Source organism: Petaurus breviceps, unplaced genomic scaffold (assembly GCF_028583685.1).
Source record: "Petaurus breviceps papuanus isolate PSGF00001 unplaced genomic scaffold, PetGlider_PUasm1.0 38, whole genome shotgun sequence".
NCBI classification, from domain to species: Eukaryota; Metazoa; Chordata; class Mammalia; order Diprotodontia; family Petauridae; genus Petaurus; species Petaurus breviceps.
This window is the reverse complement of record NW_027186304.1, coordinates 55,921,290-55,936,383: the sequence shown is the minus strand read 5'-3', so window position 1 is coordinate 55,936,383 and position 15,094 is coordinate 55,921,290. Positions and strand designations below refer to the sequence as shown.

The 15,094-nt window shown below is 35.7% G+C and overlaps 1 protein-coding gene across 1 annotated transcript; it reads left to right on the top strand.

Annotated features, from left to right (window-relative positions):
• Window positions 1–7,619: 7,619 nt before the first annotated feature.
• Window positions 7,620–9,869, top strand: LOC138170097 (centriolar and ciliogenesis-associated protein HYSL1-like). Its single transcript, XM_069099505.1, has one exon. The coding sequence runs from the start codon at window positions 7,861–7,863 to the stop codon at window positions 8,833–8,835; it is 975 nt and encodes a 324-aa protein (XP_068955606.1). The 5' UTR covers window positions 7,620–7,860; the 3' UTR covers window positions 8,836–9,869.
• Window positions 9,870–15,094: the final 5,225 nt, after the last annotated feature.

Below are 15,094 nucleotides of genomic sequence, written 5' to 3'. Positions count from 1 at the left end.
ATTAACACAAAGAAAGGGGAAATGCTGTGTTTTAGGTTCAAAAGTTTTTGCTCAAAACCAACATAGAAACCAGTATATCTAGAGCCTACAGTTCAAAGAATATAATCATGTTTAAGAAAACTAGAACTCTGGGGAGGGGTCATATCGTGAAGAACATTAAATGTCATTCATAGGAGTTTATATTTGATCTGAAAGGCAATAGGAAACCACTACTATGAACTGTTTATTCACATCCTGTTATATGTCCATTGTAGAGCAGAAGTTTAATTCTTTTTTTTTTATATTTCTACATCTTGTCATTCTAATAACCCCCCAAATGTTTTTAAAAACTTCTAAATGAATGTAAATTCTTTTTATGGATATAAAATGTGCATTTTGACCTAACTTATAGCTGCACAGAAAGAACTGTCAAATGAATCCCATCCAGAGTTTTGCTGACATCTGTAATTATCCTAGCGTGTAAACAAAGCCATTTTGATCTGACAGAGATCAAGCCCAATGTTTAAATCTAACACCTCCATTCCAAACTCAGAAGAGAAGGAAAGAAAATCAATGTCCACCAAATAAAAAAAGACAAGTTATAAAAAAAAGTAATTTCAACGTTGTTACAAGAAAGATAGTAAAGGCTGGAAAGATGGATCGTACAAATGACTCAACAATATACTTCCACATTGTTTAGGGCTGATGAAGATGACAGCATTAATCATTTTTATACAATTCAACATTTTGCCAGAGGCCTCTCCTCTCCCAACATAGACGTTGCCTTTATTTGCAAACAAAAATGAAAGTCCTTTTAGGCAACTTATAATTGATATATTAGCTAACTTTAAAAAGTAAGAACAAAAACTATGGCTACCCTGTTGTTTAGTTCTATTGAAGACCCAAGTACTTTTGGTGATTGAATTGTATTGGTTACTTTTCCTTTAAGACCAGTGTTGTTCTCCCCCTTCCTCCCTCCCCCCCCCAATTTCTATATGTCTCTACATTGAGTTACAGAGTAAAAGTGAGGGGTAGAGTCAGCAGTTCTGTATTTGCAACCAAAACCTGACTTAACTACAGAGAAATCTGAATGCTGCTATACCAGTCCCAGTACTCTTGCTACATCCTTCTAGAGGCCTAGAAATATTCCAAAGTAAGTGAAAAAACAAAATATTCACAAAAGATTTGAATGTGAAAATGTTGATAATGTAAAAAAAGAAGTGTAAATGAGTATCTTAAACCCCCAGCAACTTAGAAGACAGAGATGAAGGTCAGGAATATCTTAATTTAAAAATAAATAAAGAAGTGATGTTATGATTTGAGGGATAACACAGAGTACCATGCTAAATGTTCCCTCTACTAAGATATATTTAATAATAATAATAACAGCAATGACAACAATTGAAGCTAGCATTTACTATATTCTAGGGACTATGCTAAAGGCTTCTACAATTATCATCTCATTTGATCATCACAATAATCCTGGGAGGTAGGTGATTATTATTATCTCCATTTTGGAGATGAGGAAACTGAAACAAACAGGTTAAGTGACTTGTTCAAGATCATACAGTTAGTAGAGTCTGAGGTCACTTTAGAACCAGGTCTTCCTTACTCTAGGTATTGATCTTTATCCACTGTGTCACCTAGCTGTTAAAATTAATATTTATTAAGATCCTACTCTATGACAGTTACTGCACTAAGCATTAGAGATACAAATAAGAAAGAGGAAGACAATCTCTATTGTCGGGGAATTTATAGTCTAATAGAAGAAGACAGTACATACACACACACACACACACACACAAATATACAAAAATGAAAGTGGCAGAGTTGCTAGAGGGTATCTAGTGGAGTATAAACCAACCAGAGCATTCAGTCACAAATCAAGAAATGGCTGAGAAAACTTTTTTTTCCTCCTAAAGTTAGCTTACCAATCTGAGAGTCAGAAGCATCTGAGGGTGCTGATGACGTGGAAGTGCCAAAGCTGAAGCAATCTCTGTAACAATGAGTTCCCCAATGATGAGCTTATTCTGAGTGGGACATGATGATGATGATAATGATGATGATGATGATGATGATGATAATGATGATCATGGTGATGATGATGATTGAATAGAAGCTAAGCAAATAACTGGGGGCAAATGAATACTATACTGTTATGTCTTATCTTTTCCTCTTACTCGACCAAAAATTCTTTCATAGAAGCCACTATGCTGTATTTAACAAGGATAAACATCAGTTTCATAAGGAAATAGTTTAAAAAAATTTATTGCCTAGAAATGGGAAGAAGTATTTGAACAGATTCCATTAGGCCATTCTCATTAGTTTGGATTTAGTTTATTATTAATCAGCCAGGATCCTGGCCATTTTGGGTCACACACACACACACACACACACACATTAAAAAACCTTTCCTTTTTCTGAATTCTTATGACATTATTCCATTATTTTTATCACACAATTTAGCCTGAAATTGTACATCAAACCCAAAGTTACACCAGGGATATATTTCTGAAAAAAACAATGTGTGTAGTTTGAAACTTTAAACTAGAGTCATTGTCTATTTTTAAAACTTGGAAGTCAAAAGCAATAATTCAAAACCTTTAAAAAAAAATCTTCGTCCCTAAGTTAAAAGGAAATGGCAAGATGACAGAAAACTGAAGAGAAACTCAGAAAGAAAGATGAAAATGGATAAAATGTCAACTAGGACTTGAACATTTTGCCTAGTCCCAGGTACCCCCTTTCTCTTTTCCCAAGACCAGATAGGAATAGGTTCTTACTGTTGATCAAAATTGCCAAAAGAAAATAAAACTCCCATCATGTGCATATCCTTATTCACCCCTGGAAGGAATGGAAAGGGGTCCTTTCAGGAAGAAGGGAGTCTCTATCTTCAAATGCAGTCACATAGAAATCCTTAGGACTTAAGCTTCTTCATGAAATACAAACAAATCAAATAAGCTTGTTTTGTGAACAGTTGCCTTTGGAGAGATGCTTGACTCCATCATTTCTCCTTTCTCTTTGAAAGTACCAGTCCATGATAATTTGAATAATTATAACTAGTATTTTTTTTAACACTTTCAGATTTGCATAACTTTTACCCATAATATCCTTATATCGTCCAGTCAAAAACCCAAGAAGAATGGTCCATATTTCAATGACAAGTAAACTGAGATGGACTGAGGTTCAGTGATTTGTCTAGTCACCTAAGTAGACTCTGAGAAAGATCTTGAACTCATATATTTCTGATTCCAGGTCAAACACTCTGTCCACTTCACTACCTAGCTGCTTCAGGGGTACTCAGAAATTGAGATACAAATAGGGTAGGTCTGCATTCACAAATCACGGAAGGCTCCATACCCAATTTTGCCACAAGTGAGATGCTTACTTTATTTTGGCATTTGTGTAGAGGGACTATTAGAGAACAAGTGGAAAACAATACACTTTTTAAAGAGGCTGGTGTCATTCTATCCATACAGCTATAAAAGTTTTAGTACAGACATGTATGGCTCTATTTTAATTATTCCAAGGGACAGTTCTGCTTTACAGTTGTCAAAGAAATAAATAACACTATCTTCTAGAAAGGGAACAGAAAGTGGAGAACAGCCTGGCAGAACTGAGTTACAGGAGAAAATGAGAAGACCTGAACATATGTCAGCCTTACTTCATTGCCTATCCATAGTGTCCGCAAGACAGACACTATGTGTGACTATATGGGCAGCTGTAATCTGTAAATCATAACATAAACAATTGGAATTCTTCATCTACTGGTTTTGTCCTGTTTGCATAAGTCAGAATCTTTTGTGTGATTATGATCTGTCTCATTGGGAATGCTCTGGAATTAATATAATGCCATAAATAAATAGAGCATCTGCAGACTCCACTTATCTTAAGGGAATCTTTGGATTCTGCACAGGATATCATCCATTGCACTTACAAATACCTTTCACAAGCAAACTTCTACCTGTTTTATGACTGACTTGTGCAAAGTACGGTGCATACATATAATTGATTTTTCATTACAATGCTAATTATTGCAATAAAACACTAATCAGACTTGTTTCTCAAAACATGCAATCAAACTTCAATGGTGAAATTACAAACAATACTCTTCTCTAAGAACAAACTAATAATGTAAGTCTTAGAGGTACTAATAAGCTTCTTTCATACACTCATGACAAAGTTCCTTCTCTGTCCCTCCAAAAGTCATCTGTCTCCTTCTAAGATAGTAGCCTGGCATATGTCTGTAAATCATTCAGCACTGCCCTCAAGTGCGCAGACTTGCTGGAGTCACCACCCCACCACCCAGAAATATGCTAAGGGTTAGGGACTGTGGTGGGGTTTTTTTATAGTTCTACAGTTGGAGTTCCTAAATTGTTTACCACATGATTTGACTGGTAGCATATATTACTGATAAAGTTGTTTGTAAGTTATTTTCATTGGTGGTTTGTCTTTTCAGAGGAATTTTTATTTTGAAAAATATTTATTTTTTCCAATTACGTGTAAATTTTTTAAAATGTTTACTTTTTCTGATTCTGAGTGCCAAATTCTCCCCCTCAGCCTTCCCTTCTCCCTTTCCTGAAAAGGCAAACAATTTGATATAGGTTGTGCATGTGCAATCATGAAAAACAAATTTCTACATTAATCATGTTGTGAAAGAAAAGAAACCAAAAAGTATGAAAAAACAAAGTGAAACAAATAGTATACTTCAATCTACATTCACATTCCATCAGTTCTTCTCTGCAGTTGGATAGCATTTTTCATCATAAGTCTTTCTGGATTGTCTGGAACTATATTGCTAAGAATAGCTATGTCATTCACAGCTGCTCAGTGAAAGATATTGATGTTACTGTGTACGATGTTCTGGTTCTTTTGACTTTACTCTATATCATTGCATGAAAATCTTTTCAGGTTTTTCTGAAAGCATCCTACTTGTCATTTCTTATAGCACAATAAGATTCTATCATAATCACTTACTGCATTCTCTCAATATCTTGTTTGATTAGAAGTTCTTCCTTTTTGCATTGATCAGACAGGCAAACTATTCCACACTCCCTTAATTTGCTTATGGTATTGACCTTTACATCTAAATCATGTATCCATTTTGACCTTATATTATGTTACACAGTGCAAGATGTTGGTCCATACCTTGTTTCTGCCAAACTCTTCCAGTTTCCCCCTCAGTTTTTTGGGAGGAGAATATATCCCAAAAGGTTGAATCTTTGGGTTTAATTAAGTCTAGGTAATTATGGTCATTTACTACTGTGGATTTTGCACCTAATCTATTCTACTGGTCCACCACTCTATTTCTTAGCTGATGGCTTTATAATATAGTTTATCTTATCAGAGGTTTAAGAATATCCACATGTTGTTTACTACATCATTCTATGGAAAAGTTTATACTAAAAACAAGTTACCAAAAACAAATAAAAACAAAATCTCACTAGAATTGGCTCAATACCAAAGTTGAGGCTGAAAAAGCAAATGGAATAAGCTTGGTTAAGTGGACAACTATTCTTACTATATTATTAAGGTACTAAAATTTATTCTCATTACAACTGGAGATTATATATATATATATATATACATATATACACACACACACACACACACTCATATACACTACTGGATATATATTAATATGTATTAATCATTAAGGGGCACTGTTCTCTAATTCAATTCCCAATAGGAACAAGCCACTGGAAATACTCACTCTAAAACTGGAAATAAAGTATTCCTCTCTGCACCAGAGGGAACTCTAAGGAAGTACGACTATCTATGATGAGCAAAGAACTAGCAACCTTTTTTTCATTAACCTAGTCTCTTTCTGGAAAGCACCTGAATATGTCTTTAGAGAAAGAGAATTACAAAGGTGTAGATTTAGCCAATCAGAATAGCTCTCAAGTACCCTTCCCACCAAGAAGCCTTCTCTGTCCTTCCTAGGCATTTCACTGAATTTTTGTCACAGTGATCAATTAACAGAAGCAGATACATAAATATATTTCCTCAATAGTTCCCTTAGATGTAGCAGCAACATGAACAATATCAATAAAAATAAGAGCTAGCATTTATATAGTGGTATAAGGTTTGCAAAATACATGATATGTTATTTCTTTTGATCTTCACAACAGTCTCTCAAAATAGATGTGTTAGAATTGTATCTTGTTCTGGTCCTCCTGACAACTCTGCTCCCCCCCTCCACTGCTAGTCAGTATAGTAAGTTTTTATCTCATCAATATATGGTAGTACTATCAAGGAGTAAGATTTCAAAGAGGAACCAAAAAGTCACATACAAACTGCCCTAAAGATCAAAGGAGCACAATTTATAAATTGTAGTATATATTAACCAAAATTATATTATATATCATTTTATGCTATATGTATTTTAGTATATGTATATGTATAATAATGTGTAAATTGTTATATATTAACCAAAACTCACATCCCTTTAGGGGAAGCAATCCAGGTTTTGCTGTAATAGCTCTTTGGTCCTATCATATATAAATCTCAGAAAAACTCCAGTCATCCACCATGAGACCAGCAGAACACCAAATGGTGCTGATAACTCTGAGATGACATGGATATGTTAACTTTAAAGTCTTACTGACAACTTTGAGATTATTTGAATATGTCCAAGTTGACACAGGAAAGAGCTAGTCTGTTATCCCCTAAATCCTATAAAAATAAGACCACAATTAGTAACAGCATTCGCAAAGACCTACTTCAATGTCTCATGGGGTGAAGGTGATACTGATTATACACAAATTATGCCAGTAGAGCACAAATTCTTACAGTGTCTATGATTCTGTAAAGATTCCACATATAATCACAGGAACAGATTAAGTCTGATCAGCTTAACTAAAGACAAAACAGCTCATTATCAGCGATAGTCACTTGGTGATGATTCTTTTGTTCATGAAAAACCATGAAACAAAGAAAAATGCAAAATGTCTCTTAGTCTTGTGTCCTCTTCTGCAATGATGCTGTCAGAATGGTAAAGAGTACATTTGGGAATGGGGTTCAATTGGGGCAAAGACAGATGGATTTATATATGAGAACAATGTGGTTAGTTTGACCAAACAGGACAGTGTCAGCGAAGATATAATGTCCAATGAGGCTAGAACTTCCGGATGTATCCAGTTATGAAAGATTTTCAAAGAGATTAGACTGATCTCAAAATTGTGGACAATATATGCAAGAGACAACACAGGAAGATATAGCTAAGTCAGAAGAATAAAAAGGTATAGAGAGGAAAGATCATAGATTTTGAACCTTCCAGATCATCCATCCTAGTCCATCTCTTGCCATCTGACAGATCAGCAAATTGACTCCAAGAGAAAGAACAGAAATGAGACTCCCAAGGTCAAATAGGTAAATAGGTCTGATTTCAACTCAGATTCTTTTATCCCAATTGCAGAACTCATCCCACTACAGCACATTGGGTTTTGCCATTATTTCATAAATAATTCTTAATGATTTTTCCTAATTTTGCCATTATTTACTAATAAAAGAAATGTTAAAGCTTCAGATTTCCTTTTGCAGCCTTTCAAAAGTCAAATAGAAAGGAAAAGGAAAAAAAATAAAGAAAAATAATAGCCACAGAAAGCAGACAAGCCTTTTTCAAAAATGACATTTTTGGAGGGGTGGCTGGTCCCACCCAAAAGGCGACTGGGTCCAAGAAAGCTGGTTGCTGCTTCCTGGACAGGGCAGCTGGGAAGCGATGAAGATTTCTGAGTGCCTTGATCCACATCTTCTCAAGTATTCAGCTCCATCTTCAAGGTGATAAAATTGAAGCTAAGCCAATTGAAAGAACTTAATGGTTATATTCCACACTGGAAGAAAAACTCAGAAACAATTAAGAAACTTTCACCTTAAGTAATTTCAATGGCAGGAAAAAGACATGCCTACAGCATAAAAGAAGCAATGGAGAAACTCATGGTGCCTGATAAGCAAAAATGGGCCACTATGGATCCAGAAGAACGTATGGCAGCTGCAGCTATCACCTTTACCCACATCTGTGCAGAACAGGGGGAGGGAGTTACCATAAGAGAAGCCAGATCAAAACAGTATGATCCCTATAGTAAAGCTTCGGTGATCCTGGGCAAGGCACCCTCTCTACCTATGCATCTGCGGTGCTCACAAGAAGATCTTATGGTTTCAGAGACTGGCTCAGACACCACCCAGATAGCCCGGAAGCCAGTAATGAAGAGGAAAGTGCTGCGTAGGAAGCCAGATGGTGAAGTACTGGTTACAGATGAGTCTGTTATAAGCGATTCAGGGTCTAGTATAGAAAATGACATGGAGCTCTGGGACTTGAGGCAAAGACTAATAATGAATTTGCAGCCATGCCGGGCAGACATCGAGGCTAAGCCTGAAGGTATGGATAGTTCAGAAAATTTGTACCCACAGCGTTCGTACCAGGACATTTCTCGGGAAGAAGAAGAAATTATCTGCTACCTACAAAGAGAAGCAATGGAATCTCCAGTTTATGAACAAGATCTAATTGTTGCTAACCGACCCAAGTCATTCATCCTCCCAGAGTTGGATCAGCTAGGCCGAAACTGGGGAAAGACTGACCGAGTAGCCCGGTACTTTGAGTACAAAAGAGAATGGGATTCAATGAGGTTCCCTGGAGAGGATCAAAGGAAAGACCTTCGTTGGGGTGTTCGAGAGCAGATGATCTGTAGGTCAGAGCCCCAGCCCAAGCCTCAGCACCTATATGTCCCCAACAACTACTTAGTGCCAACCATGAAGAAGAGATCTGCCTTACATTGGGGTGTGCTCTGTGACCTAGCAAATGGTATCATGCCCAGGAAGCTCCCTTCCCGTTTCTCCCTCTTAGTTTCCTACACAAGATAATCTGTGACTACCTAGTTTGTTCACACTTTCCATAAAGAGAAATAACTGACCTTCAAAAAACAAGGAACATTTTAAGGAAGGACTTCCTTCACCCATCACTGGCTTTTTTCTTTCTATTCCAAACTGCCAGATGCCAATTAACTTCCAAATTACCAGTCACAAACCCAGCACTCTTAAGACAAAGCATGCCAGAGAAAGAACCAGTCTCAGTCATGTTTGATGATAAGCACTACTTGTTTCCTGTGCCTTTTTCCCATTTGGCCAGGCTGAGTTGTTGTGTGATTTTATTAGTCAGTTGTTGCTGTGTGTGATTTTTATAGCTTCTGGGAGTTAAACCTGTCTTAATAAAGAATATTTTAGAAATGTATAAACTTGCCCATATCTCTACCAGCTACTTCCTGATAATAGTAAGATTATAAAAAAGTAGAACTCCAATTCATAGGATGCTATCCCTGCCTACATTCCCCACCAACCGGCTCCCCTTCCTCCTAATTCTACAACAGCTGGGAAGATGAAGGTAGGGAATAAAAACACAAGGCCTGCCCTCCCCATGATAGTTCCTGAATAAAAGAAATAAGGGTAAGTCAAAGGTCAAATTACCTATTGCTAAAGGAAAGCTATTAATACTTTCAGTCATTAATAAGAGGCTCTTAAAAGCAGCTTTTTATAATGTATAGATGCACTGTGTTCCATTCCAGAACTCTGGTCAAGAATTTCTTACACAAAGTAGGCACTTAATATCTATTGAATTTAATTTGTTAAATTCAAGAATGTAATTTATCAGCTTGGTCACTTCAGGATTAAATTTATGTAACTCTTGATTCCTGTGGCCAACAGCATATTATAGAACAAATTGTATTACATTAAAATTCTGGAATAGTGTTGTATAACTTCTGCTACAAATAAAAACTGGAGTTAGGTACAAGATTTAAATCCAGTTTACTCTTTGTAGCATGGGGTAGAAGCAACTAATTGCTCTTCCCATTTAGTTACCTAAATGGTAACTTCTTAACCTTGATCTCTTGCGGTAGGGAAAGGGCTTGTCCAGTCTTTTACCACCATTCTTTTCCCTCGTGTCTGTCCCTGCTGATATTGTGGGCACTTGTTTTAATTAATATGGTTTGTAATTTTACTACAGGAGCTGTTCAAAGGATATTTTCAAATAAAAACCTAAAATAATCCACAAAAAAATGACATTTTTGTCTTGGGAGTGATACTCTACAAGAAAGTTGTATTTGTAGGACAATTGGCAAGTCTTCAGAGGATTCCCTGGAAGACATTTATTTACAGCGAAATTAATCCTACTACTAAATGAATCTGCCTTAAAATACAGATCTTTTCTAAAGGGCATCCCCTCTTTAGAATGCACCAAATTACTGTGCAACTCAGCAAGGTGATAATTACTTCCAATTGTCCTTAAGTAACATTTTAAACATTAACTGTTTGCTTACTCAGGTAAAGTCTTAGGGAAACTATTTAATACAGAAGATAGAGAATCTGCAAAATGGCATCCCAAGTTGGTCTGTGTAACAGAGTCTGATAAACTGTTCTGATTTGAGGAAAGGTCAAGATTAGATAGAAAGCATGTACAAGGGCACCTATGGATACGTGACTAGGAAATTACCCACCTCCTATTTTCACTTATCTACCAGTAGTGGCCATTGAGTCATAAATTTTAATAAATTGTAGTAGCAATAATCATTATTCATCAAAAACTCATACAGGATTCTCTTCCCTCTCTACCCCAAAATGTAATAGTTATCTCCAGCAAGTAATAGACTAGTAGAAAGAGTCATCATTCAAGTCAACAAGCATTTATTACTGTTGTCAGGCACTGTATTAAGCACTGGACATACACAAAAAGGTCAAAAATAGTCAAAAATAGTGACTTGTTCTAATTCTGGCCTTGTCAGTATCTAGTCATGTGACCTCAGGGCAGTCACTTTTCTCAACCCAATGTGCTGGATAGAGAACACTACAAAAAAATCAATACAAAGAGTTAGATACCTAAAAGCAGAAATGAGTTTATTGCTTTCTTATGAGTAAAAATACCATCCTCTTTGCTCTAATGGCACCAGGCAGGGAAGTACAAATTGATTCCAGAAAGCAAGGTCCTTTTATACCCTAATGTGAGCCCCCAGCCCCCAACTGCCTTCCCCTTATTCCATTGGCTGGGCTTTAGGGGACACAATCTATTCCTGTGAATCTTCCCCAGCAACAAGGAACAAAGGACAAGAAAAGGCAAGAGTATTCTGTAAGGGAACAAACTGTGTTTCAATAATACAAAAACTATTAACCCTTTGGAGGAGGCTTCACTTCTGAGAAGTCATGCCTCACAGTAAGCTTATTTATAAAAGGACAGAAGGTAGATTATGTTGGTCTTTAAGTTCCCACTCTATCCTCATTTCTACCTCTCAGACTCCTTCAACTTGTGTCTTCTCTTCAGTAAAAATTGCTTTGATAGTAGTAATAGTGAGTGTTTTCTTCTTCCTCCACTTACTGTGTATCATCCTAATTTGTTTGCATGCAGTATCTCCCTGGTATAATAAAGGGTCCTTGAAGGTAGGAACTATTTTTCTTTTTTTTTATCTTTGTAAATCCATAGTCTAGCAAAACACATTGCACAGAGCAAACTCTCTATGTTTGGTGAACTTAAATAAAATTTAATAACTCATGTTGTAATTACATTTGAGCAATCAATAAAACAAGAGAGGGAAGAGGTAGCTCCTTTCTAATGTTTAAAAAATCTCCATTTTATGGTAAATATGAACTTGTATATATATATATGTATATATATATATATACACATACATACATATATATATATATATATATATATACACATCAGATTTGCTGCTACAGTTAACAAAATATTACATAGAGAGGCTTGACTCATGAAGGGATCTTCCAGGTCATCTGGTCCAACTAATTTGGAACAGAAATAAAGAAACTAAGACCCAGAGAGAAGAAAAAAACTTGCCAAAATTACTCTTATAATGTTTTTAAAAAAAACAACTTCTTGTAATCAAAAAACAGGATATGAACCAACAAGGACCCTTGAATACAAATTTCATGCTCTGACCACTATTCAACAAGGCTTGTATACAAGCCTTCTAATGTAATTATCACCCCCTCTGCACTGGGAGGGACAAAATTAATCTTGCTTCAAAATACAAGAAACAATGAGGAAACAGCAGCACAGTTGCTAACATGATTCAGACTCCCTGGGATACCAAAATGGCAAGTTTCTTTTATAGAGTCAACAAGTCAAGTGCAGCAGTAATGTCACTTGAATCAATTTGTATTGGGTGTGTAAGGTCTGCTTTTACTTGAACAAAAAATACAACTTCTCTATGAAACAGCATTTCTTTCCAACAGAGAGACAAATAGCAAGCATTTCAATGAACATTGAACAGCATGCTTAACTCCCCATTTGTAGTTCTATAATGTAGATAAAGAATAGGCTATTTATTTTTAATTTTTTTGAATGAACAAGGAAAGAAATATTATTCATGAAGAGAAATGAAATAAGTGACAGGAAGTGTGGCACTGAGTTTTTTTTTAAGCAAGATGGGAAAATGGTCTCCTTGAGGATTGGGTTGTCTTTATTTTTCTATCCACATGAGGTATCTAGTATAATATTCTGTACATAGTAGGTGCTTAGGGGATATTTGTTAGATGAAAAGGAATATGAATAGTCATCCAAATGAGAAAAAAATTAAGCTGATTTTCCTCCTTCAATGGATATACATTACTTTATGTATCTCTTTACTATAGGACCTTAAGGCTAGAATTAGGGTCAATTAGGAAAACAAATAACCACTCTAGCTTAATATCCCTGGGCAAATAAAAATGTAAATAGTAACTGTTTCTTGTAATCCAGAAACCTTTAGACTAAATATTGCTTATTCTTTACCATTTTAACAATGGCTTTTAAAATTTTGTAGACCTCTTCTCTCTTATTTGTCATTCCCAAAAACTATGACTTTAGAAATGTTACTTGGAGGCACCAAAGTAGATAGAAAGTAAATATTTTATGTGTGTGTGTGTATATATATAAACTTATGGAAGTGAATGTTGAAAACTAAAAACAAATCATTAATTTTTTTTAAAAATGGAAGGTGTGATCCAAGTACAGAATAAATCATTACTGTAGGAGTATTATTTTTAGTAGGGGGAAAAGAATAAGCATTTATATAGCACCTACTATGTATCAGGGTTTTTAAAAATATCAGTTGTATTAGCATTTTAACAAACATTATCTCATTTGATTCTCATGACAGCTTGAAAAGTAGTTGATGCTATTATCCCCATTTTCCAGTTGAAGAAACTGTCAGAATCATACAGCTAATAAGTGTCTTAGGTCAGATTTGAAGTCATTTCTAACTCTAGGCCCAGTGCTCTGTCCACTACACCACCAGCTAATGAACCTCTATTTGTCTATTTACCTGTAGCTACTCCCCACTCCTTGCCTGTCACTCCAGTTGCCCTATTCATCACATTAGGAGATGGACATTATTCTGAGGGAAGTCATTGCTGTCATTTAAAAATGAAGTGAAAATATAGCTCTGTTAAACTGCATAGAAAAGCAGTGATTAACCTAAGCAGCCTATCAGCTTCAACTCAAATTGTCCTCCAAAACGTGAGAAAGTGGGTTGTAGTAATTTATTTTGATAAACTCTGCACCTGCCAACTGACACTTTCACTTCTGAAAGGAGTGGCATTCAAAATTGCTCAGAAGAGTTCTGCCCCAGAATTATTAGCCTAGCAAAGAAAAAAAATTTGCAGATTCTACAGTTGTGTGTGATAAAGATATATACAACGAATTCACCTTTTAGTTATATAATATCATGAGTTTAAAAGCCTCACCCCTACTGAGTTGGTACCAAGTCTGGAGTTCTTGTGCCACTCCTAACTCTTTACATTTAATACAGTCAATTTGTTCTCAATGTAAGATCTTTTACTTCCCAGGAGCTCAAAATTAGTAGTCTTTGAGAATTGACATTCATGACCACTCTTCCTTAAATTTACTTTCAACCTCAGAAAATGAACAGCAGCCAAATGTGATGAACATATAATGGAAGCTTTCTGCACAATAGAGAGAAAATGATCAACTCCCCATCAAGAATATTAAGCAGGAACAGTAGCAAGAAAGAAATGACCAAGAAAAATCAATCCAGATTGAAAGAAGGGGGGGGAAGGGGGAAGGTTGAAGCAATGATCAGTTTATTCTCAGGATTCATCTGTCTTTCCTTTTCTATTTAAATCATTCAATGTGAAGTAAAAATAATACACTGCATCCTTTTAAAACAATACAAAAGAATGGAATTCCAAAAGTAAGGAATTTGCTGAATCAATCAGTATTTAATTCTGAAATAAAGGAATCACTTCATTTCTATTCCAGATTTCCTTCTCACTGTCAATCTTATGGAGAGCTACCATAGGTCCCTGTCTTCGGTGACCAGTAATTCATTTGACTGATTACCTAACTCAATGTTCAAGAGACTGCTGTTGAACAGAATTCTTTTCTATCTTTAAAGTGAAAGTAAGTGATTGATCATTTACTTTGTTGAAGTATAGCCCCTTGGAAGTTCATTGTCCATATGCTAAAGTTTCAGCACTTTTTCCTTCTTTTGTAACTTTTGCAAGAAGTCAGACTGCCTCAGTCCCCAACATAATAGTAGTCTCAACCAAGATCATTATCACAAAAAGAATAGCACCTATACTGGCTTGGCCACCAGATGTGATTTAACATTGAAAATATGTCATCACTAAGACAATTATATTCTTCCAGAGAACAGCAATCTTTAGCTGAGGCTATTATGGCCTGACAGCCTGATAATGAGCATTTATGTGGTACTTCATGGTTTACAAAGCATGCACATACATACACAGAGACATATATGTGCATAGATAAGCATGTATACAAATAAGTATGCATGCACAAAATATTAAATGTATATATGTATGTTTATATAGACATGTATGTGCACATATATTTTAAAATATTTTGCTTTAATTTTATATATTTTAAGCAATATATATATATTTTTTTAAATTTGATCCTCAAAATAACCTTATGAAAGAGGTGTGTTTATCATCCCTAGACAGCTAGATGACACAATGTATAGATCACTGGACCTGGCATTAGAAAGACCTGTATTCGGGGTGGCCTGGTGGCTCAGCGAGTAAGAGTACCAGCCCCAGTGTCAGGATGACCTGGGGGATCGAATCCGGGCTCAGATACTCAGCACCACAC